General features: G+C 46.3%; 1 protein-coding gene and 1 long non-coding RNA gene across 3 annotated transcripts; both read left to right on the top strand.

The window, feature by feature from the left end:
- Positions 1–8,426: 8,426 nt before the first annotated feature.
- On the top strand, positions 8,427–13,655 carry LOC124652317 (bZIP transcription factor 1-A). Of its 2 annotated transcripts, XR_006987658.1 has the most exons (14): positions 8,427–8,667; positions 9,852–9,978; positions 10,069–10,137; positions 10,487–10,573; positions 10,904–10,984; positions 11,087–11,146; positions 11,215–11,399; positions 11,525–11,579; positions 11,751–11,790; positions 11,890–12,122; positions 12,566–12,594; positions 12,737–12,814; positions 12,916–13,041; positions 13,132–13,655. XR_006987658.1 is itself a non-coding variant. In XM_047191340.1 (13 exons), the coding sequence occupies exons 2-13, from the start codon at positions 9,922–9,924 to the stop codon at positions 13,210–13,212; spliced, it is 1,152 nt and encodes a 383-aa protein (XP_047047296.1). In that variant the 5' UTR covers positions 8,430–8,667; positions 9,852–9,921; the 3' UTR covers positions 13,213–13,655. The 2 variants fall into 2 exon arrangements, 1 of the variants encoding a protein (XP_047047296.1); XM_047191340.1 differs by lacking the exon at positions 12,566–12,594 and having other exon boundaries at positions 8,430–8,667.
- An 8,351-nt stretch (positions 13,656–22,006) lies between these two features.
- On the top strand, positions 22,007–24,790 carry LOC124652132. The gene is made up of 5 exons (XR_006987604.1): positions 22,007–22,215; positions 22,469–22,565; positions 22,895–23,023; positions 24,615–24,680; positions 24,768–24,790. It is a non-coding gene; the product is annotated as an uncharacterized LOC124652132 (long non-coding RNA).
- Positions 24,791–24,795: the final 5 nt, after the last annotated feature.

Raw genomic sequence — 24,795 nt, 5'->3', positions numbered from 1 at the left:
GTGTCTGTTGCCACTAGGGATAAAACATTGGCGCTATGTCCGAGGATGTAGTTGTTGATTACATTACGCACCATACTTAATGCAATTGTCTGTTGCTTTGCAACTTAATACTGGAAGGGGTTCGGACGATAACCTCGAAGGTGGACTTTTTAGGCATAGATGCGGTTGGATGGCGGTCTATGTACTTTGTCGTAATGCCCAATTAAATCTCACTATACTTATCATGCCATGTATGTGCATTGTTATGCCCTCTCTATTTGTCAATTGCCCGACTGTAATTTGTTCACCCAACATGCTTTTATCTTATGGGAGAGACACCTCTAGTGAACTGTGGACCCCGGTCCATTCTTTTAATACTTGAAATACAAATCTGTCGCAATACTTGTTTTACTTGTTTTCTCTGCAAACAATCATCTTCCACACAATTCGGTTAATCCTTTGTTACAGCAAGCCGGTGAGATTGACAACCTCACTGTTTCGTTGGGGCAAAGTACTTTGGTTGTGTTGTGCAGGTTCCACGTTGGCGCCGGAATCTCTGGTGTTGCGCCGCACTACATCCCGTCGCCATCAACCTTCAACGTGCTTCTTGACTCCTACTGGTTCGATTAAACCTTGGTTTCTAACTGAGGGAAACTTGCCGCTGTGCGCATCACACCTTCCTCTTGGGGTTCCCAACGGACGTGTCAACTACACGCATCAGATACTTGTACATACTTGTTTAGCTCCTTAAAGTGGTTTTCTAATAAGAGGGAGATGATATTTGGGGAAGTGCTGCCTGAAAACAGATTCTGGACTGATACCAAAAAAATTCTCAAAAATAGCCAGAACGTTATTTTGCGAAGCCAAATTTTGTGCATGTTCCCCAGGTTGTTATCTAACTTTCATTAGTTGAACACTTTTCGAGCTGAGCAGCGGAAGAATTTCTTAAAAATCGATTCATCGTATCTGCTTGTCAAGTTTGACGAATTCCTGCTGCTTTGTGTTTATGTGACTCTTTTAGTTTTCATTTTCTTGTTTTTGCTTTGTTTCTTTCCTAAAACGCAAAAAGACCAAAAATATTTCTGTTGTTTCTCTTTACCATTTGTTTATTTTGGCTTCTTGCTTTCATTTTGCTTTATTTGCTATCGTTAGTTTGCTATAAGAAAATCCAAAAAGATTTTGCTTTGTTTGCATGTTTCCTTTTGTTTTTGTTTCCAATTCGAAAACACCAAAAATATGTGCTGTTCTTCTTTGGTTTTGTAAATTTCATTATGGAGTTCAGTGGTCTTCGGTGGTTGGAGCTTGGTTTTCATTCCATATTATTCAAGCTACACAAGTGAAAAGGCAATAATGACGATCTACGACAATCCGATCTGTGGTGAGAGGCTGGTATGAACTCTATTTGTTTTCATTTTTGTACATATACTCATCCATGTGAGCATGCTTAGTTGGTTCATGTGAGGTATATGTCATTTAAGAAAGTCTAGTAGTTCATGATCTCTCATGTTTAGCTCCAATTTATTAATATGAGTAGCATGTCATAAATATTTGCTTGCATTGCTTTATTCATAGATAGATATGACATTGTGGTATCCTCCTCTGAATAATCCACTTGAATTAACTTGGCACATGCTCACGCATGCATATGACTGAACAAAAGTCAATTAAGCCTCGATGATTTACTTTACCTCAGAGTTCTTGTATCACTTGTCGCAAGCATGATTATGACAGTTACTGCTCTCTTGATTGTCGCTTCCCAGTCTATTGCTAGCCTTCACTTGTACTGAGCGGGAACGCTGCTCGTGCTTCCAAACCCCTGAAAACCAAGTTATTCCAGAGTGTCCACCATAAATACCTATGCATGGCATTTCAAACCATTCCAAGTAAATTCTCATGTGCTACCTTTAAAACCTTCAAAATGCTTCTCAATTTGTGGTAATGTTTTATAGCTCATGAGGAAGTATGTGGTGTTTATCTTTCAATCTTGTCATTTACTCCGGACGGACTTTCAGAATGGACTAGTGGCACATCCGCTTATCCAATAATTTTGCAAAAAGAGCTGGCAATGGGGTTCCCAGCCCCAATTAATTAACTTTCATTAATAATTCTCTTCACATGCTTTGCCCTGATTTATCAGTAGGCAACTTAAATTGCAAATAGACACTCCTCCATGGTATGAGATTGATGGAAGGCACCCGAGGATTCGGTTAGCCATGGCTTGTGTAAGCAAAGGTTTGGGGGAGTGTCATCCATAATAAAACTAAAATTTATGTGTAAACAAAAGAGAAGAGGGATGATCTACCTTGCTGGTAGAGATAACGTCCTTCATGGGAGCCGCTCTTGAAAGTCTGGTTGATGAGGTAGTTAGAGTACCCATTACCATTCGTTGACAACAACAAACACCTCTCAAAATAATTTTACTCCTGTTTTTACAAATGAAAAGCTCTAGCACATGTTAATCCCTGCTTCCCTCTGCGAAGGGTCAATCTTTTACTTTTACATTGAGTCTCCATCCTTTCTTTGAGCACTTTCTTGAGAGCAAAACTGTCATTCTTAGTATAATATGCTTGTCCCAAAATATGATTAACTGTGGTATAACTTTGATGCTTTTATCTTTGATAGTCTCTACCTACAGTCTTCCCACAAACTTCAAAGGTGCCCGAGCATTTATGTTTTGCTGTACAAATACGGGCAAGCGAGATACCACTTTATCATATCCTTTTATGAACATTGCAATCCTGCTGATAGACATGATTCATGATGCTTATTGTTAATTTGTTGGTACCTTTTCCATGATTGACATAGCTATTAGATGATTTTATTTGCATGTATCTTATTATGAATTGCTTAAGTACTTGCCATATCATGAGAATATTTACATCATATGAACAAATGTGTTCGTGAAAGTTCTTTTATCGCACTCGGTTGTTAATCGAATTGCTTGAGGACAAGCAATAAGCTAAGCTTGGGGGAGTTGATACGTCCAAAACGTATCCACTTTCCCGAACACTTTTGCTATTGTTTGGCCCCTAATTTGTGTATTTTGGATACAACTAACACGGACTAACGCTGTTTTCAGCAGAATTGCCCTGGTGTCTCGTTTTTGTGCAGAAATTCAACTTTTAGGAAAATCCTCGGAATTTATGTCGAAGGGCTTATTTTTCCAGAAGAATCACGGAGCCAGAAGGGCAGGTCTGGGGGAGGCCCAGGCCCCCCAGACACTAGGCCGGCGCGGCCTGTAGGGGGGGCGCGCGGCCCTAGCGTGTGGCCCCCTCGGCCAGCCTCTGACGCCCCCTCTGGACTACTTAAGGGTTTCGATCTAAAAACGCGAGACGGGAAGTCGAAGTCGCGAGAAACCATCCAGTACGCCGCCACCATCGCGAAACTCCGTCTCGGGACCAGAAACTCCGTTCTGGCACCTCGCCGGGACGGGGAATTGGAGGAGATCATCGCCATCATCACCACCGACGCCTCTCCATCGACCAGCCATGTTTCCCCCATCCATGTGTGAGTAATTCCCCCGTTGTAGGCTGAAGGGGATGGTAGGGATTGGATGAGATTGGTCATGTAATAGCATAAGATTGTTAGGGCATAGTGCCTAGTATCCGTGATTGGTACTTTTATGATATTGTTCCAACTTGTTATGCTTAATGCTTGTCACTAGGGCCTGAGTGCCATGATCTCAGATCTGAACATGTTATTATTTCATGATGATATTCATTGTTTTATGATCTTACCTGCAAGTTGTATACACGTATTGTTGTCCGGAACCCGAGGCCCCAAAGTGACAGAAATTGGGACAACCGAAGGGGAAGGCGGTGATATGAGGATCACATGTGTTCACGGAGTGTTAATGCTTTGCTCCGGTGCTCTATTAAAAGGAGTACCTTAATTTCCGAGTAGATTCCCTAGAGGCCCTGCTGCCACCTGCTGGTAGGACAAAAGATGTTGTGCAAGTTTCTCATTGCGAGCACGTACGACTAAATATGGAACACATGCCTATTGATTGATTAGTACTTGGATACCGTTTTATTATTATCTCGCAAATGCCCTGCTTTGATTGTTACATGAGTTTCTCTCATCCATGCAACGCCCGTTCATCCATCCCTGTGCCTACAATATTTTAATCCTGCTGTTTACTATAATCACTAATGCTGTCTTTGTTACTCTGCTGCTGTTATTTCACTACTGCTACTGCTATAAAACTGTTACTACTGATAAACTCTTGCGAGCAAGTCTGTTTCCGAGTGCGACTGAATTGACAACTCCGCTGTTAAGGCTTTCAAGTATTCTTTGTCTCCCCTTGTGTCGAATCAATAAATTGGGTTTTACTTCCCGCGAAGACTGTTGCGATCCCTTATACTTGTGGGTCATCACATATCATCTAAGAGTCTTCTAACAACTTCAACTTGCTTCATCGTGAATGTTCCTCCAACTGCAGTATCAAGTTTAGACTTTGATATTGAGTTAAGGGCATTATAAAATAAGTGGAGAATTAACCATCCTTCATTCCACGACTTGGATAGCTCATGATGGCTTCCTTCATCCTTTACCATGCAAGCGCTAGTGGCTCGTGGTCTTCTTGTCTAAAACCTATAATATTAGATCGTAGCTGCGCAATCTTAGTTGGCGGGAAAAAACTTAGTCATAAATATATTAGTTCATTCAACCCATGAAAAATAGTGCCTTTACGCAAAGCTAGCAACCAGTCTTTTGCTTTTTCCTCTTAATGAAAAAGGAAACAAGCGAATTTTTACAACATCAGGGTTGATATCTTTAATGCGCATCATATCACATATCTCAATAAATGTATTCAAGTGCATACCTGAATCCTCACCGGCTGAGCCTCCAAATTGATTCCGTTGAACCAAACTTAAAAGGTTAGGCTTAATTTCATAGTTCTCTGTTGTGACAACGGGTTGAGTAAGTAATAGGTGCACGAATAAAATCATCATTGGGGATAGCATATTCCCCAATCTTCGTTTGTGCCATGGTTCATATCTTTTTGGTATTTTGATTATAACAAATAAAAGAACAAGTAACTAACTTTTTTGGGTTTTGAAATAGATAATAAAAGGTAAACTAATGAAAATAAATAAAACTAAAACGAAAAAGAAACTAACTAACAAGGTCTCTAGTAACCTTACCGGAATAACGAAATTGCTTACACGGCAACGATGCCAGAAAAAGGGTTGATACCTTCGATCCGGATTATGGAATGTAGTATTGTAAGCTTTTTTTTCCCTAGAAGACCTAGGTTTAATCGAACCTTGGGAAACACTGCTAAAGTTGTGTAAAGGAAATGTCTACAAGACTTGCTAGTTGGTTTAATTTTATATTTACATGAACTTTCTAGTTTATTTTGTTTTATGTTGTGTTCAACGGATGGAAATAGGCCAGCGTCAAGGATTCTCCTGCAACAATGCATACATATAGAAATGAAGTACAAATGTATAGTAAATAAAATAGTGATGATAGATTTGTGAGCAGCACACCCGTAAATACTTTTGCCCCTAAATTTAGAGGTGACAAGATTCTCTTGGTCCAACCATTGTTCCCATAGTCGCGAATAACAACAATTATTAAGTAAATGAATAGAGACCAAAGCATTAAGCTAGATTATTGTGCCGTTGATCCCGAGGGAATCACTAAACGTGTATAGTTACTTTCCCATTTATGTCACTAAAGTTTCGTGATAGCACGTCGTTCTTCCCTCATCCCACCTCTTCCCTTGATCGATCCGATAGACATGGGTACCTGTAGATCACCGAATTGAGGCAAAGAGACAAGGATACAAGATTGCAAATCTCCTATTAAATTCCTTCACATATTCATGAGATTAGATGCATATAAACGCTGCGAAGATTCACCCCAACCCGCAGCCCGTGAGGACTACTCACACATGATATCAAGATCCAAGATAGAAATCATTGTTGCAAATACTTGGTTTGAAATCACAATATTCTTACAACGGTCGCCAATTCTCAAGGAGATCTATGTTACAATGGTGATGTCTATGACTATGGAGGAGATGGGACATGGAATGGATGTACTATGGTGGTGGATCTCCTTCGGTGTGGTGTAGATGGATCTGATGGGTGTCGACTCTATTTGGCGACGGATGTCTCTCTTTTTGGTGTGGCTCCCTTCACAGAACTTATAGGGTTTGACCTCGGGAGTGCTGTGGCGCATGGTACAGACGGTGCCCGCTAAACTCCCTGGAACAGTCTTTTGACCTCTGGTCGATTTTGTTGCACTTGTGACGAGATTTTCTTCAGTAATTGCAGAGTCATTTGCCATTATAACTTGATTTCCTGCACACCATTCAAAGATAGAAATGATTGCACACCTTTGCAATAACTAGTCATAGCTAAGGGTTTAAACGTGAGGAAAAGTGACATATTTGACAACCATCAGCAATGCGCTCATGGATCGATCGGAGCCGGAGTGCAACTAGGCAACGAGCCGGAGGAGTGGATGATCGAACCTAGAGTACAACTAGGGAATCAACCTGGAGGTGAACGACCTCAGCGGATCGATCGGACCTGGACTGGAGTTCAGCTGGGCGATGAGCCAGTTTATCGATCGAACGATTAGAGCTGGATGCGAACGCGTGGAGAGGCCACACGCACCTCCCGGATGGGGAGGATCGATTCCTCCTGGGGAGGAGCTGGCTAGGGGAGAACATGGTCGGGGAGGATAGATTCCGGTGGGGATGAGAAGCTGGCTGGGGGAGAAGATGGCCGGGGAGGATCGATTCTGTTGGGGGACGACGTGGGAATTACAAGGGTATCGACGATGTCTTTTCGTACCTTTTTCACCTGGTCGGAAAAACTCCCCAACGTCTTATATTCTGCACGGAGGGAGTAGACTTTATTTTGTAATAATTGGACCTAAATGGACAGATCCACACACACGCACCGTCTAGGCATTGCCGCGCTAAGGGCATCTCCAGCGGGCCGACAACGTCCTTTGCGACCGCACAGTCGAAAAATGTGTATGTACCCCAGCCCAGCGGCCCGACGCATAGTGTCCGACCTGACCTGTCCGCTGTCCGCCAGACTCAAACACGGCCCAAATATGCTCCGCGAATGCGTCTTGGTGGACGCTACACAATCAACATGGGCGTCCGCGCGCTTCTCGCACGGGCCCGCCTGGCATCAACACAAATGCTCCGTCTTCAGCGCGGCATAACTGACGGGTGGTGGGTTGTAGATTTCTACGCCGCGTTAATGACGCGCCTCGCCTTCCGCGCGCCTACGCTGGTGGGTGGCGTCGCACCGGCTTCAATGGTAGGGCATTGAAGGCGAGTTGGCGTCCGAGGCTTTTTAAGGGCAGCTGGCGGCGCCCATTTTCTGGACCACGTCATTTCCAGAGCCCGACATATCCACGCCACTGACACCATAGGCAATGGTAGATCTTGACCATAATTGTAGGAGGGGCAAAAAGACATTAGATGAAAGCTAAGGGCGGGAAATCTTTTCTGTTTTGTATGGTAAAACATGGTAAATACTAAGTATTGTGCAAATTGTCATTGAGTTGGGGGGGCCATGGCCCCTTTTGGCCTCCACTAAGATCCGCCAGTGGCCATGGGAAAGGTTGGCCGTACCGCAAGACGAAGAACGACCACGAGGCCGGCGGCTCGCGGTGCGTAAGAAGCCGCGGGTAGGGCGGTAGTTCGCATCGACTTCGCGCGACGGCTGTAGGAGGAGAACCGGGCGGTGCCATGGCCGAATGCGAGCCTACCGGGAGGAGGCTGGTATCTGAACTCTAGGCGCGTGCCGATCCCTTCCGTGCCACGCGAGGGGCAAGAGCGTCACAGCGAGGTGCGTCGCCGCCGAGCCATCTTGCCGTCGTAGCGAGGAGTTCGACCCGCCGTCGAGTGGGATACCTCGGCGACTTTGAATTCTTCAACCGCGAGCTTGCCATGGACGAGGACAACGACGAGTACGAGTACGAGTACGATGACGAAGATGAGGACGCCGATGACGAGGACGCCGCAGAGGTCGAGTACGTCGACGAGGCCGAGGTTGAGGCCGGCGGCCATGTCCAAGGCGGAGACAATGACCCCGGCGACGGTGGCCCGACGTGGGATCGGGAGACCCAACCGCCTGGCATATGCGAGGAGGAGGGCATTGCGATGGCAATGGTCAATAGCGAGCTCGACCAACTCGCTATTTGATGTATTTTTATAATTATGTAAATTATAGGTTTTTAATGGAAAAAATATATTATGCGTTGGGCCGCTAAGACATCCCTAAATGCAAACGGACTCAGCACGATGAATTTCAACTATTTCTGGGTTCGACACAAACGAACGGGCAAGGAGGTCAGTTTTGGCGTTCAATTCAATTTGCGTCGACCCACCGTAACAAAGTAGACAGCGACTCGAAGAGGAAAGCACCATCCGCAACCAACGAACGCTACGGCAGACTGAGCTGGCCTGCCTAGCTAGCTAGCGAGGCGCACAGCACTGTATCCACCGAGCCTAGTCGCAGCTGCTGCGCGTCGCATCCTTTCCATCGTGTCCTCGTCGTCTTCCTCTCTCCGTCCCAAGCCAGGAGCCCTCGCGCCACGCCACACTTTACCCTCTCTCCCGCCGCTTTACTCCAGATCTCGAGGTCTCCCGGGCGTCCCACCAGACGGATCCACTTGCCGCCTTCCCGCCCGGCCTCGCTGTCCAGAGAGGTACCTGCCAATTGAATCCCCCATCTAACCGGATCTAGCCGCCGGTATTTTGAAATTTGTACGCGGTGTGTGGTGATTTCCCGGGTTTGGGAGTCGGGAGCTTGGGATCGAGGAGGAGGAGGTTGTTAGGGTTTAGGTATAATTGTTAGCGATTTAGTGGCTGACCTGATGCGAGACTTGAGACCTGGCTAGATATTTTTTCCAGGAGCACAGCACTTTTAGGTGACAAGTTTCCAGATTAGGGCGTTGGATTTTGAATCTACGATGCTAGGGTTTTGTTAGTTGTAGCTTATGCTTAGCAACTGGCCTATATAAATAAATAAATATAGTAGGAAGCCTGACAGACAGCTTCTGTGATGCAATGGAGTCCAAACTTGGGATTCGGTTAGGTTAGCCTCCGCTCTTCCTTTGAAAGAAATATAATGTAACTTGCACGAACTGGAGGAGGAATGTGGCACGGTAGGCGTGGGCGTTTTAAGGGGTTGCAGCGAGATTCTCTGTATGTAGTTCATGATAATGCATCACTCTCTAACTGTGTTTTCACATTGCCATCTTGGGCTTCTGAGGCGTTTCGTGTTTGGTTAACTTACGCTATTGGACCTATTGTGATGGAGACATGTTTTACGCTTTTTTAGGTTTTGGGTGGCATAATGCAGTACTCTAGTGGTAGAATAATAATAGTTGGGTTTATGGAAATTTACTGCTGCTGAAAGATTGTTTGGTCCATGGGATTTCTAGTGATTTACTGTTCGTTTAGAGCTCTTTGTCTTGTTTCCATGTTACAAAGGACATGAACCACATACTTGTGTGATTTGAAGCTAACTCGGCCTATACTTTGTGATAAAAGGGTTTTCAGATTGTGTTGCTTTTATGTTTTGACTATTAAGATTCTGTATTTGTTCTTGACTCTTGATTGGTCAACTTAATGAAAATTTAAGCTAATGCTTAAAAAAAAAGAGGTTTCTACTTGTTTTGAGCAGTTAAATTGACCTTCATTTGTTGTAATTTGTTATTTTAGTTAGTTTTGTACACTACTATCTCTTGGATCCTATTTTGGTTCTTCCCAACTGTTGGATGACGATGAATTTGATATCAACTGATAGATGGATCTTGAGAAAGTGGTTGTAGTAATACAATTTTCGTAGATTTTAGCTTAATTTTGCTCTTTTGTATGGCAAATTCAGGGTTCATTTTATTCCACTTCACGTGTCTGTGGACAATGGAATGATTGCTGTCCTGTGTCTGTGAGTTGCCATGGGAAGCAGTGGAGCAGATGCACAGCCTAAAGCAAGCAAGGCATCTACACCTCAGGTTTTAATGCTGGAACTGTTGCATTATCTTTGTTCTCCATACCAAAACTAGTAAATGCATCTTTCTAAATTTTGTCTTTTCCTGTAACAGGAGCAGCAGCCACCTGCTACTTCAAGTGCTGCAACACCAGTTGTTTACCCAGATTGGACCAACTTTCAGGTGAGAAAGTTCTCTTTCTTATTTCGAGGATCGATTACTCAAAACATGCATGCCCTCTTGGGTGGAAACACATAAAAAGCGGGAAAGTATGTAGGCAGAACCTATTGTTTCCATAATGATTGCAAATACAATTCCTCACCCTCAATGGTAATTGGTAAGGACTGTTACTGATTTTCGTTTGCATTTCTGTGGGAGATAAAACAAGATAGGGAATCATGTTAACTTCTGCTTTTCTTCCTTTTGTTAGTTCTGGTTACAAGAAACAGAAAAAGTTCTTCATGTGTCGTATTACATCACACAGATTATATACTCTAGGTTGCTGATCATGTTTTCTACTGTTACTTTTCAGGGATATCCTCCAATTCCACCGCGTGGTTTTTTCCCCTCTCCTGTGGTGTCAAGCCCACAGGGTCATCCTTACATGTGGGGACCTCAGGTAGGGTTTTACATTCTCTTACTATTCTATGGTTTTGTTTCTTATTCTCTGTCTATAATATTACTTCAGAAGGCAGAGGTCTAAAGATATATAATACTTCATAGCCACAGATCAAGTTAGGTCAAACTTATAGCAATATCCTTAGTGGTTGAAAATAGCTGTCCTATAGAAGCGATCATATGTAAAATATCCAAGGAGAAAATAGCTGTCCTATAGAAGATTCCCGTAACAATGTTAAACTTCTCCTTGGATCGCTGCTCTTGGTTTAAAAATGCATTAGTTGTTGAATACTGTATGCATGTATTTTATGAGCTTGTGTCCTTTTTTCAGCCTATGATGCCACCATATGGGACTCCGCCATATGTCATCTACCCTCCTGGAGGAATATATGCTCACCCATCAATGCCCCCGGTATGTTTTAACACATTGCTTGTGTTTTACTGTTTTAGGTATATAACTGAAAATGTACTGCTTGGAGGCTGACATTTGCTGCATCATTGCATAATCCTGCAGGGTACACACCCATTTGGTCCCTATGCTATGGCTTCTCCAAATGGCAATCCTGATGCTACTGTAAGACAATACATCCCTTGATTGACTGTTCTCTCTCTCGTGGAGTCTAATGCATCTAATATTTCCAGGGAACTGCCACCACCACAGCTACTGCTGGTGGTCAAACAGATGGCAAATCATCTGAAGGAAAAGAAAAGAGTCCCATTAAAAGATCCAAAGGAAGTTTAGGTAGCTTGAACATGATTACAGGAAAGAAGTGTGTCGAACATGGTAAGACCTCAGGCGCATCAACCAATGGAGCCACCTCTCAAAGGTTAGTGTGTGGTCATCTTAATTAATAACTAGAATTCTTCCTCCTTGTTTACAGCGTTCAGTTTGTGTTGGTAAAATCCACAAAAAAAAATCGTGTTGGTAAAAGTATTATATTTGTTGTTACAGTGGGGAAAGTGGAAGTGAAAGTGAAAGTGAAGGAAGTGAAGCGAATTCTCAGCATGTAAGTTCTGACACTCGTACTTTTCTCAGTGGATTTGTGTAGTACCCTAGGCAGTATGTGCACTTTGAGTTAAAATTAACATGGTTTAGAATTTCAGACATTACTACCATTTTGTATCTGTTAGCGTGTGAGAAGTCCTAATGTCTTTTCATCGTTGAGCAATATTAACAGGATTCACAGCATAAGGAAAGTGGACAAGAACAAGATGGAGGTATGCAGATGAAAATATCTACACTCTCTGATTTCTATGGCTACCTGCTGTCCTTTTTGCACTTTCTGAAAGCTTAAACTATGTCCTGCTTGCTGTCAGAGATTAGAAGTTTCCAGAATGGTGTGTCAAGATCACCATCCCAGGCGCAATTGAAGCAAACTCTAGCAATCATGCCAATGCCATCAAGCGGTCTAGTGCCTGGTCCAACTACAAACTTGAATATTGGAATGGAATACTGGGCTAATACAGCAAGCTCCTCTCCAGCAATGCATGGTAAAGTGACACCAACTGCAGCTCCAGGGGCCGTGGTCCCACCAGAGCCGTGGATGCAGGTTTCTTCTTGGACCTTATCTTGTTATAATTCTACCCTTCTTTGCTTTCTGTAGCTTCAACTTAGCTCCACATTTAGCATGTTCCCAATCTTTTCCTTGTAAATAGGTGTGTGCATGTGTGGTTTCCGTTTCATCTGTGTGTACCACTTAATTGAGCCAAGAAGTTAATTGTTGTCTATACAGTTATCATCTGAAAGAAGTCTCTGCATTTAGTATGAAGTTCATTCATGCAATGCAACTAATGTTACACTTCTGTATATTTACTTTAACGTTCTACAGACCGTCCACTGTAGGAGGTTTATCCACCTTTTCTCGTGTCTTGGAATTGGTTCTGATAATTATATGCCCTTTTGTGATTATCTAAGATACGGACTGTTCTTCAGTACTTATTTCAAAATACTAGACACATTTGATTTTTAGTCTAACGGCCTTTGTATGTGTAGGCGGTTTTCTACAAAAATCTGCCATTTTGGTACGAGGCGTACAATCCTTGTGTCAAATGTAGAGACCATGGAAGATGCACCTAATTTTCAATAACTTTGTAGATACAATCTGAAGCGTTTGTTTGTTTGGCAAGAAGAGAAATTAATCATTTTGACTATCCAATTTTCCAGGACGAACGTGAACTCAAAAGGCAGAAAAGAAAGCAGTCAAACAGGGACAGTGCTCGCAGATCTAGGCTGCGCAAGCAGGTATTCTGTTTTTTGATCATGAGATATACTGAATAATGTTATCCTTTTTGTCGCCTCCAGTTGATCCTCCAGTTGATGAAGCAACCTGTAAATTTTTGCAGGCTGAATGTGAGGAGTTGGCTCAACGTGCTGATGTTTTAAAACAGGAAAATGCTTCTCTTAGAGATGAGGTGAACCGGATCAGAAAGGAGTATGATTTACTTATATCAAAGAATAGCTCACTAAAGGTTTGTCTTGCACACTTTCTCTATCTTAATATCCTGAAGTATATGTATGTTGACATATGAGTTGTTTTCTTTCTATTGTCTGCTCTGTAGGATAAACTTGGAGACAAACAATACAAAACTGATGAGGCAGGACTTGACAATGAGCCACAACATTCTGGTGGTGACAGCTAGAAGGAAACTAATTGAGCTATCATGCAATGCTACCAGAGCATAGCCCTAACTAGATTATTGGCTGGCGCAATTGTAGTATGCTTATTGACTCCATACTTTATTGCAGTTAATTTTTACCAGTTCCTGGTAATGTTAGTGCCAACCTTGTGTGGCTGGCTCCTGTTTCAGATATGTCTTGACTTATCTTTTAGAAGTCAAGATATGACTGGAAATGTAGTTTGTGACCCAGTTCACTGTATCTGTTAGAAATAGTTGATAAACTCAAGTTTACAAATCTGTATTGCTGACCGTTATTGTTATGTAACCTTAAGAAAGAACTGTATCTTTTAATAGTCAGGCTGCCATTTGGCTAGGCTTGACTGGTGCCTTGGTTTGTATGGTTCAAATTTTGTACACACTGGATATTATATAATGAACACATGGAGGACCTTTTGCTTGCTGCATGCGTCAAATGTTCTCACAATCGAACAACTTATGCACTGCTATATTTTAATGCAATTTTGTTTCTTTCAAGTTGCTTGAGTTGTGCTGATAGATGTGCTAAAAAAATTAGCAGTGCGCAGATTATTCGTTTGTAGCAAACTGCCTGCCATAGGCTCTATTGGTAAAAGAAAGGGGTTCTTTGTTGCAGTAGACAAATGGTATTTAGTTTTCATTTTGCTTGGTCTGTAGGATTGCTCTGATTAAAATAAAATGTTTGTCATTCAGCACCTCTAATTAACACTTTTGTTCAGTTTGTGTACAGGAAGGAAGTTCTGGGATAAGAATATGATAAAATGTCTCTTAATGGAATAAGCTGTGCACTGCCCTAGGTACGTATTATCCACAATGAGTTACTCCCTCTATCCTGTGAAAATTGTCTGGGATTTGTCTAAATAGCACCTAGATATATCTAAATTTTGACAAATCTGAAACAAGTTTTATGAGAGGGAGGGAGTATTGCATTTGCAGTTCTATTTGTCAATTAGGATTTCTTGCCTAATGCTTTATTACAAATGCTGGTACCATACAATGTCTGACATGGTACTTTAGAAAGATTTTTAGCCATAACAAGCCAAAACGCCTACTAGTAGGAGTAAATATGTATCCATTGACCAAGGATCTACTAGTAGGAGCTCTTGGAGTCCTTCGGCCCTTACTCGCCTGTCCGCCGCCCCTGTGACTCGTCTCCTCCTGGCCTCGACGCCTTTCGCCTGCATCTTGAATGTTGCTCTGGTCTTGCTCCTCTTCTGCCGGATGCGGCTGATGACAAGGTTGCTTCCCCTGAGGATCTTCAGAGCCCAATCTCTGAAGATGTCGAGGGCTTTGGGTTGGCTGAGCTCTTTGTTGAAACTCCTGTCTCTCTTTCGGTTGAGCACTCGAGGCTTGAGGCTTCTGCGTTTGAACATGTTGAGGTGGTTGATGTGTTGGCTGCTCCCTTGGTGCCTTTTGCTGAAGATCCCGAGGTGGCCGACTCCACCAAGCTTTGCGATTTCTTGGCCAGCTTGGCTTCGAAAAAGCTGGCGCTCATGTCGCCCTTGTGTGAGCCTTTGGAGGAGATCCCTGCTCCCCGTGTTGTTGTTCCTGAAACAGTTCCTGCGGATGACATCCAAGTTGATCCCGGGGATCCCGCTGCCGACAAGCTCAATGTCTTCTTGTCATCGATTTTTCGGCCTGCGCCTCCGCCTATCCTTGCTTCACCGCCCTCTAGGAGAGCCCGTGCTCCTAAGGAGGTGGCCACCACGCCTCGTCGGAGTGGTCGCATCGAGAAGCAGAAGCAATCGCGGAAGGATGCTACAACTCAAGAGTTGCTCGCGCGTGTTCTGGGCGTCTTGAAAGAGAACGCTGCGTTCGATGACAACGCCCTTGCCGCCTTCATTGACAAGTTTAAGACCCCTTTGTCGCCTCGTTCCATCGCGATGCTTGGCTCCCTTGTGAAGAATGTGGAGAAGGTGAAAAAGCCCAAGGGCAACAAGGTCGGCGCCAAGAAGAAGGCGGTTGAGATTACATGATGGATGCGGTTCATGCAACCTTCGTGTCGTGTTGTCGAATAGGTAGCACTTTGTCGTTGACAAGTTGGTCGATCGTCTTGTTGTGTGGTTGTTCTAGACTTTGGGAGTAGTCCGCATGTCGGAGGTACTCAAGTTTGTATGGTTTTCGATCCGGTTTTCCTTATAAACTGGATCATTTTCCTCTCTTCTTATATGAATAGCCAGAGCTCCTGGTGTTTGCTCCAAAAAAAAAAAAACGCATACATTCTGCAAATTTTCAATCTGAGCCATTCAATTATATATCAACGGCAAGATGGCACACCTCACCCACCAGGCCATCACCACGTGCTATGTCAGAACAACTCATGACTATTTTGCAAAATTCACCCCTGTAGCCTGTTTGCTTCATCTACTGATTCGGATGAAGAACAGATAAATCACATCATATATACGCAAGCGAAATCCACTGATTCGTATAAAAACTCCTCAATCAAGTAGATGGGGTAAAATCCAAGGGGTATACATGCGTAGTATCCTTGATGTTGCATGCGGGCCTGCAATGTCAAATTAGGCGCCAGCTGAATGGGCGACTTCAACGATGTTGTGCTGGAGGGAAACTAGACTTGAGAGCGGCGACGAGAATGCGACTCGCCATGGCCGCTCTTGGTCTCGTCAGTTGGAATGGGGAAGAAACACAATGAGAGAGAGAGCGCCTGGCGGCCTGGGTGAGTGAGACATCTTATTTTCGTAATATTAGTGGCGTTATCAGGAAATGGATAGAGCTGGGATGGTGCTGCCGATCTGACCATGGGCATTCAATCCAACGGCACAGGTTCCCATTTTCACATTCGCAGAATGTAGTGTGTTTGCACATGATACGTTCCCGATCTACCCTTGTATCCTATAAAATGAAAAGCAGCAAGCCTATCACCAAGGTAGTACAAAATAATCTATGTAGTGACGCGGAAGAGGGACAGAGATTTGGTGCACATGGGCAACAATGATCTCGTTTTTTTCAAATAAAAAAAATTACAGTATATTTTTAAGTTTCAAAAAATTATGAAAATAATCTACATATAGCCAATAATGTATCCCACAAACGTGCAAAATACCAATTTCAAATACTTTATATTTTAAGCTACAGAAAAATGAAAAAAAATGCAGATCTAAGTAGCCATTTTCAAATCTTCGAAAACATGTCAGATTTTGTTATTTTTTCTAGCACAAAGTAAAAATAATTTTAGGTTTAGATTTTACATAATTGTGAGATCTATCACTCACAATCTCCAGAATTATTTTTCAGATTTTTTAATAACTTATAAATATATTTTTAATTTTTTAAAAAATAGCGAGAGTACTGGAGCCCGGAGTCAAAAGCACTTTTCGCACGGAAGAGTCCGACTTCTGTGGGCTTTATTCCAGAGCAGGACTTGTCGCAGAACCACGCTGGGACATGTTAGGGCATCTCCAGCGGCGCGACGCAAACGGACGCTCACCAGCGACCGTTTGCGTCCGCTTTGATCGAAAATGCGTCTGTCACCCTCTTCAGCGGCGCGACGCAAAGTGACCGGGATGTTCGCAGAGACGCAAACCTGTCGCAAGTCTCCACCGGGCCCGCCTGGTCTGCATCGAGGGCACCGCTTCGGCGGTCAGCGCTTCCGCGTCCGCGCCGTAGCCTTCGCCATCAATGGCGCGGTTGCATGTTCTGCGCGCGCACTGGCGGGCGGCGACTGGGCTTCTGCGCGGCCTTCAATGGCATCGTATCCCGCGTGCGGCCGCCCTTAAAAGTCCACCGGCCGCGTTCGTCCTTCGCCCACACCTCCACTCGCAACACCACCGCCGTAGTGCCATAGGGAAGAAGAACGACTTCGAGGCCTCCGGCAGCGGCATCAAGAGGGTGCCGCTCCCCGTCACGGTGGGGAGGCTCATGCACGGCAAATGGTTGCCGTGCGACGACGCCTGGTCCGGCGTGCAACTCCCTGGCGGCTGGCGGCTCAGCTGCCGACGGGTGCCCATCCCTCCAGTCCCTGTGCGCGAGCCTGATCGGAGCGCGAAGATCCGGCGAAGGAGGCGGTACCTGCCGCCGGACCTCCGCGCGGATCCGGCGTACGCCATCGACTCGCTGGCGTACGTATCTGTCGACGGAGATGGATAGGAGAAGAAGGGCGGGCTTCATGGGCGACAGGGATTTTCCCTTCGCGGCTGCACCGCTGGCTCGTCCACGATGACAGGAGGCGCCGACGCGTTGTCAGCAGGTGCAGTACAACGACGACGACGACGCCTACGCTGCCTACGACGACGACGACTACATCGAGGCGCTCGCCTACCATAATGAGGAGGTGAAGGACGACAGTGACGACTACGTCGCGGCCGTCTTCCACGAATGGCAGCAGGCCATGGCGGAGGGCCGCAATTTCGAGTTCCCGGAGAACATGACGGACGACGAGATGGCGAAGGTCGGCGTCCTGGTCTCCGAGAACGACGCGCCTGTGCAGCCGCCGCTGCCACGCTACGCCACCGGCGTGATGCCGCCGGGCCTGTCGGAGGATGAAGCGCTTCGACTGGCGCTACAGGACTCGGCGGCGCCTCCTCCACCGCCGCCACAGCCGTATCCCTGGGCGCCTCCTCCACCGCCGCCACAGCCGTATCCCTGGGCGCCTCCACCGCTGCCACAGCCGCAGCCATGGGCGCCTCCACCGCCGCCACAGCCGCAGCCTCCTCCACCTCCAGCACCGGTGGCGCGCCCGGCGTACGCTCCCCCGGATGGCTACTGGCCGTGGGTGATACCGGAGCTCATCGTGCTCGACAGCGACGAGGAGCAGCAGTAGGCATTAGGTTTTTTTTCCATGTTTTAACTATGTAAATTATGTTTCATGTTTTTAAAAAATGATTCGGCCAAAAAATGCGTCGGGCCGCTGGAGCCATCCCCGACGCAAACGGACGCGCGGACGATTTCGATCATTTCGGCTGACCAAACGGACGCGCGCGGACGCTACGCTGAAGATGCCCTTAGAGAAGACATTTCCGATGATTGATTTGCAGTTGAAGCTGGCTCTGGTGCTGCGGTTGTTAGAGCAGCCAAGGGGGACAGGGTGAACCTTTTCCTTTTCATGTCACTGCTGCTCTTAGAGCATCTCCACTGTCGGGCTCCGATACCGGTCTCGATAGCTATTTGGGGACAGGTGATTTTTGGGTTCACACCGGCGCGCCCTAAAAAGCGTCGGCGTGGTTTCGAGGCCAATAGAAGCGCTAACAACCTAGTGCCGGCCCCTTCACGAAGGGTGCGAATCGGGCGCGCCGGCGCCTCGCGGCACGTCGGTTTTTGCGGATGGGGCCGCCTTGGCAGCGACTCGAAGCAACATGTGCATCATAAATGCGACGCCTCGGCTGAAGCGTGGCCGGTTGCCGATGAAATCACCGGTCCACGCGCAAACGCCACTGTAAATGTGACGCCTCGGCTCTTGTGCGGCTAGTTGGCACCCCTATTTAGTACGCCCTCCACCGCCGCGACGCTATCCTCTACTCACCACCGCCGCCACGCTATCCTCTCTCATCTCCACCACCACCGCCGCGCTATCCTCTCCTCTCCACCACAACAATGCCGCGGCGGCTCCATACGACGTATTCGATGCTTGGCTGCAACGGCCGCACGCCGCCTGCGGCGCCGCAACCACCACCACAGCCGCAGCCTGACGTCGACACCGACTTCAACTCCGACGACTCTGGCGACTCACGGTTCGACGAGTGGGACGAGGCGTACATAGCAGACGCAGAAGCTGAGGCGGCGGATGAGGTGGCGCAGTGGGGCGAGCAGTAGCAGGTCCCCGGTGACTCGAAGCAGGCGGCGATCATGGCCTCCTTGAACGCGTAGCACTTCCGGAGGCATAAGGAGGAGGATCGGGAGTTCTTCAATGCCGCCAACTTCGACCACACCGTCGAGATCTCGCGCCAGCGGGCGACCACGGAGGAGGCGGGATGTCTCCTTATGGCGGCGGAGCGAAAAAGCTCCTTGAGCTCAACGCTGAGCGCCAGGCCGAGGCGGCCGCCCGCGAGCAAGCGAGGCTCGCCAGAATGAGGCGTCTCGCCGATGGCTAGCATCACAGAGGGGGCAGTGCCGCCGGCAAGCTCCAACGTCGTTGGCGGTCTTGCTCCACCGCCAGATGCACGAAACAAGGGCAGAGAGGTGGGCACGGACGTAGACGGCAAAGGGGAAGAACGACGACGAGGCAGGCCCGTCGCGCGCCCCAACCGACAACTATTAGATTAGGGTTCGAAGTTTAAGTTTTATTTAAATTTAAATTCAAACCACTTTTGTATAAAACTAGTATGAATTTCGTTTTTTAAATGCTATTTACATATGAATTTCTATTGTAGGCTGCCGTATGGGGGCGCCGGTGTGGGAACACCATCCCCAAATAAAGGATGATGTGCCGGCGTTCCTATCGACGCCTATTTGCAGAGCATCGGTGGAGATGCTCTTATAGCTCCATCTATTCCGTGGCACCTGAAAAGACCCCCTCTATGGCAGACGTCGGGACTGGTGAGCTCAATATTGTTGAAGTACAGTTTCTGGTGCTCCCTGTTGGTTACTGTGATCATCTGGCTTGTGTGGTGTGTCGGAAGTATGGTTCCGTTGGGAAGCTTGATGAGGTCATTGAACATGGGAAGCGCCGCGATGGAGTGCCTCAGCAAAAGGTCCAACACCTTGTTTTCGGGGACTGATGTGGTGGATAGCATCCTGTTGCTGGGCATCAATGCATCATGAAGGTGGTGTTTTGCGGTATCTTGTCCTGCACCATTCTGATAAGCATGACGAAGGTGAAGTAGCGCTCTCTCTGCATCTCCTGCGTCGTGGAGGCAATGAAGCCATCGGCTGCCGGCGATGGAGAAGGCACAACTGCAACAGTGATGGTGGCTACTACTAGCGCGAGGAGCAAGCTGGCAGAAAAAAAAACGAAGCCATGGGCGGTGGCGAGCAGTAGGTATGGGCTCTGATCTTTGTTCCTCTACAGTTGCTTTATTACTGGGTTTTTTGACGTTAGAGTGTACGCCCTTACGGCCTTAGAGCATCTCCAGCCGCTTTTGGATTTGAAAAAAGTTTCAGAAGAGTCTCCCAAAACGTCTCCCAAAGCAATTTAGGGCGCGCCGGCAAAAAATGCGTTTCAGCCGCGTCCCCCAAAGCCCATTTTTGTCCGCCGCGGCCCGATACGGTGTCCGGCGCCCCGAGCCCGTCCCCGTCCCACAGGGGACGCTCCGGGCACGCCGGACACAACGAAAAGCGAGGCGAACCGACGCGGGCCCGACGCGTCAACGGCTCGGAAGCTCAGCCGCCGCCTACGTAGCGACGGTGCAGTTGCCGGGAAGCGGAACCGTCGCATTGGCAACCGCGTCGACGACGCGGCAATCATCGGAATGGAGTCGGGACTCCTCGGAAGAGCAACCGCTCTTTTCGACTTCTGCGCCGCCGTTCATCCGCGCTCAATAAGACCCGTACGTCGGCGCTTTTGGATCTTCACCGGCCGCATCCGACACCTCCAGCGACGATGAGCTACATCTCCGAGCTCCCGCCTGACACCTCCAGCGAGGGAAAGCCTGCTGGATGGCGCCATTGGTGGGAGAAAGCTCCGACGCCCAACAGCGGCGACGATTCCCTCCCGCCACATGACAGCGCGGAGGAATGGCTGGGCGTGGAGGAGGACGCGGAGGAAGAAGGGTCAGAGGAGGCGGCGGTGGCCCGTGCGAAGGCGGACGCGAAGGCCAATACCGCCAAGGCCAAGGCCAAGGCGCAGCCGGCGAGCACCGGCGACAACGAGGAGGACTCCGACGCGTCGGCCGACACCGCCTCTTCGGAAGAGGTGACGAGCAGGAAGCGCCACCGTGATGACGACGACGAGGCGGGGCCATCATCATCGAAGAAGTAGTAGTAGTTTAAAATAATTTATATGTAATTTAATTATGTTTTTTCGAAGTTTTATATGTATTTTGTTTATGTTGAACCGATTTGAATATTAGTAAAGAGTTTTATTCTATCTATTTAAATTATTTTTAATGTTTGGGGGCGGCGTTTGGGGGACGTCGCTCAATCCGGCGCGCTTTGGGGGTCGGTTTGGGGGACGCGGCTGCTCTTACACGCTTATTTCCTACTAGATGCACAGCGCGCTTCGCCGCGCCGACTGCCTCACATTCTCACATGGCTTGTATCTAACCTATAATAGATGCCCCCCATAGGGGGCCTTGGAGCGCATCCACGTCGCGCTCACTCTCTTTTTTTCTTCCAGGGATTGGGCCAGGTGCCGTGATATTGTTGGCTTGGCTAAGGACAACGTTGGGCTGAGGTGAGACAAAATCTCACACCCGTGGTCAAACCCTAGGGCCAATACCCACCACCCTATTCTCCCCAAATCCGATCCGCTGCCTCCCCATCTTCCGGACGAGCTCGTCCCGTCGCCATCGCCGGCGGTCTCCGCAGGGACAGCGCGAGAGAGAAGCGTGGGCATCCTCCACAGGGGCTGGCGCGATGGGACAGCGCGGGCGACCTTCGTTACTCCAGCGAGGACAGCGCGGTCGCGGAGGAGCGTGGAAGGACGGCCAGTAGGGGCGGGGCGAGTGAGCTCCTCCAGGGAGCAACATCTTCAGGGACCCTTGCCGCACGCACCTGCGCCCCTCCATTTCTGCTTCGGAGAGGCGGCTGCCTCGTTCCTTCCTCCTCTCAACCTTCTTCCACCTCAAGCCCGCACCCACGAGAAGAGGCAGGAGTACAACGGCAGGCTAGAGGCCGCCGAAGTCATTCTGGACCAGTACAAGCTAGGCAAGGGCACTCTTAGCCTCCTCCCCTCTCTCATCCACTACACACAAATTTCTCATATTTGTGTATGTTGATGTTTTGTATTTAGGCGCATAAGGTGTTTGAGGAAAATCCAAAGAGGCTGTAGCGTGCTCGCATTCACCTGTGGAGGAACCATCACCTACGGGCATGAGAGGGAAAAATCCTTCATTGACCAGGGTGTCGTCTGCAGTAGCTAAATCATATGAGGTTTGTCATGCCTCCACTTGAATCGTCAATCTTCTTGTTCTCTAATGGAGATGGTGAATCCCTTCCTGCCAAACCCTCCTTTTCTCACCCGGCCCTTTCTTACGTAGCATTATTTATGGAGTTATTTGATTCAGCTTCTCCCTCAATATTTTCTATTGAATTAGGTAGCATGAGGCACCTTATCTAATTTTTATGCATACCACACTGTGAATAATTCTGCAAAAGAGCTGAGTTTTGGTAACTGGAATTGCAGGCTATCTTCGATGCAGTCTGCTGGCTATGGTGCCTGGTGATGATAGATAATATGATACCTTTTATCATTTCGGGATCTGCTCATACCATCCATGAAGGTAATTGGCTTGGATCCTTGTGGAATTTCTTTTAGAATCGTACATTTTATCTTTAGATGTTAAAACTTTTGGAGTAGAAGAATATGTTCGAAGAAACAAAACTAGACCAGCTTCTCTACATGTTTTAGTGTTAGTTGGATAAAATAATAGGAAAGATAAATTTGCATCCCTTTGTTCAGCTTATTTTTAACACCAAAGACAAAAGGTGCCTCTCTCTTTCACGGTATGTTTGCTGGTGAGTTCGCATTTGGTAGAACTCAGCAATGAACGCCTAGGTGAGAATTAGGGGTATGCTCTGAAATTTTATGTTTGTTTCATGTTGCTTTCAGCTGTTGTTTATATTATGAGGTTGCTGTAATGGCCGCTGGCTAAGGGACTACGGCGGCTTGGAGAAGGATGAGCCCCGTATTCTGGATCATCACGGGAGAAGCTGACAAATATTTCTGCAAGATGAAAAGGTTCCTCCCTCCCTCTCTCTCTCTCTCTCAATCTCTTATGGTATGGTTGTTGGTGAGTTCACATTTGGTAGAAGTCAACTACGCCTAGGTTAGGATTAGGGACATGTTCTGGCTGTTGTAACGGGTATTATGGTTGTAACATCGCCAAGAAGCGATAACTCAACTCTCCCTCGCTGAATTTGTTTGTAATTGTGCAGCTGCAAAACTAACATTCTAGATGTGTAGTTCAAAATTTAGTAACAGTAGCCAATTATGTCTTTATGTTAAATATTCAGTTTTTCAGTTTTTTTTGTGTGAATCAGTTTAGCATTGCAGAACTAACATTATAGATACTCTAAACAATTCCAAATCCCCTATCCTGGCTGCCTAGAGACCAACAATTCAAATGTTATGACTAGAACTTTACAGTATAGTGACATTTCTATGGCCAAAATAAGGTATCAACGCTTCATTCCTTTCTGCATGAAAATAGTCCTCTTACTATGATAGCCCATTTACTGCACTGAATCCTAAAGACACAAGCTGCCATCGTTGCCTTTTGAGAAGCTTCCAGGAGGCTTTCTTTAGCATCAGTGCACTTCAGCTGAATTGTTCTGATTTTTACCAAGTAAAAGAGGTGCGGGCAGAATTGCAATAGAAAGTGTCAAAGTTCGCTTGAGCATGCCAGTAAAATGAGTTAACTGCAGAAATATCTCATATTTCAATAATCAACTACGCAGCACCGATGCAGATACGAAGATATGTCATTTTGAAAAAGTGTGGATATAAGGATACGTTTTAATAGTTTTCTAAATCAGAAAATATTGGTATTTGGTGTGGACCCCACCCCCTGATTTCTCTCTAAAATAGTAACATGGCGCCAAGTGTACAATCAAGAATCAATAGAGGACTGAAGAAAGGAGAAAGGAGAGAACGACTTTTTTTTGCTGGGGCGATTTAGGCAAAGACATTCTCAGACTACTTGTCTGCAGTCAAGCTGCTGATTGCCTGCTTCCTGCCAGAGAAAAGAGAGCACGACGTTATTGTGTTCTATTTGTCAATTATAAGTTTTACATACTTTATATTGTTAAATTTATTGCCATGCTCCTACTTAGGTTCTGGATTTTAATCTTTCATTGGTTCTAATTCGTCATGTCATGGAGAAAATATACTATTGATTTTGTCAGCATGGGTGGATTGGGGTCCATGGTCAGGGGCTCGGTTGACAATACCACCATCCTTCCCTTCAAGCATGGTCATGGCCAAGGCCACTAAGAAGCTCAAATACTTTTCAGTTCATAATTATAGTGACATATCTAAACATGCTTGATGTATTACAAGCTAATTGTAGCCAGATACTTTGCAGCCCCTGTTTCAGCTTCATGTATATTGGCACATGGTTATTGATGGGCTGATAGGCTATCCCTTATGTTGATTTATTTTCACGTATAGAGAATTAATGGATAATGTGTCACTCAAAGAAACCTCTTTCACTTATGCATTTACAGTCTGTGTTTTCTGCTATCTTATTGTATATGATTTTTATTCACAGATAGAGAATGAATGGCTAATGTGTCACTAACAGAAACCTCATTCACTTACTCATTTACAGTCTGTGCTCTTGATACTTCAATTCATACAAGAAAATTGAGCACGAGCGGATGATAAAGATGCAAAGGTATAATTTGGGCACATGTATACTGCATACTATTATTTTCTGAAGAGTAGGTTATAGTCAGGTCTGATCACTATCATTTTTTCGCAGAGGTTGAGATGGGGATGGGGATGAGGAT

The sequence above is a fragment of the Lolium rigidum genome, chromosome 5, assembly GCF_022539505.1.
Source record: "Lolium rigidum isolate FL_2022 chromosome 5, APGP_CSIRO_Lrig_0.1, whole genome shotgun sequence".
Lineage (NCBI taxonomy): Eukaryota > Viridiplantae > Streptophyta > Magnoliopsida > Poales > Poaceae > Lolium > Lolium rigidum.
The sequence above is the reverse complement of the archived record's forward strand: the minus strand, read 5'-3'. Positions and strand labels throughout refer to the sequence as shown.

Excerpts from the sequence above, each read along its gene's own strand:
- LOC124652317 (XM_047191340.1), top strand. The coding sequence starts at position 9,922 with ATGGGAAGCAGTGGAGCAGATGCACAGCCTAAAGCAAGCAAGGCATCT. Across the intron at positions 10,985-11,086 it reads CTCACCCATCAATGCCCCCG|GGTACACACCCATTTGGTCC; the intron begins GTATGTTTTAAC and ends ATAATCCTGCAG. Across the intron at positions 12,815-12,915 it reads GATCTAGGCTGCGCAAGCAG|GCTGAATGTGAGGAGTTGGC; the intron begins GTATTCTGTTTT and ends AAATTTTTGCAG.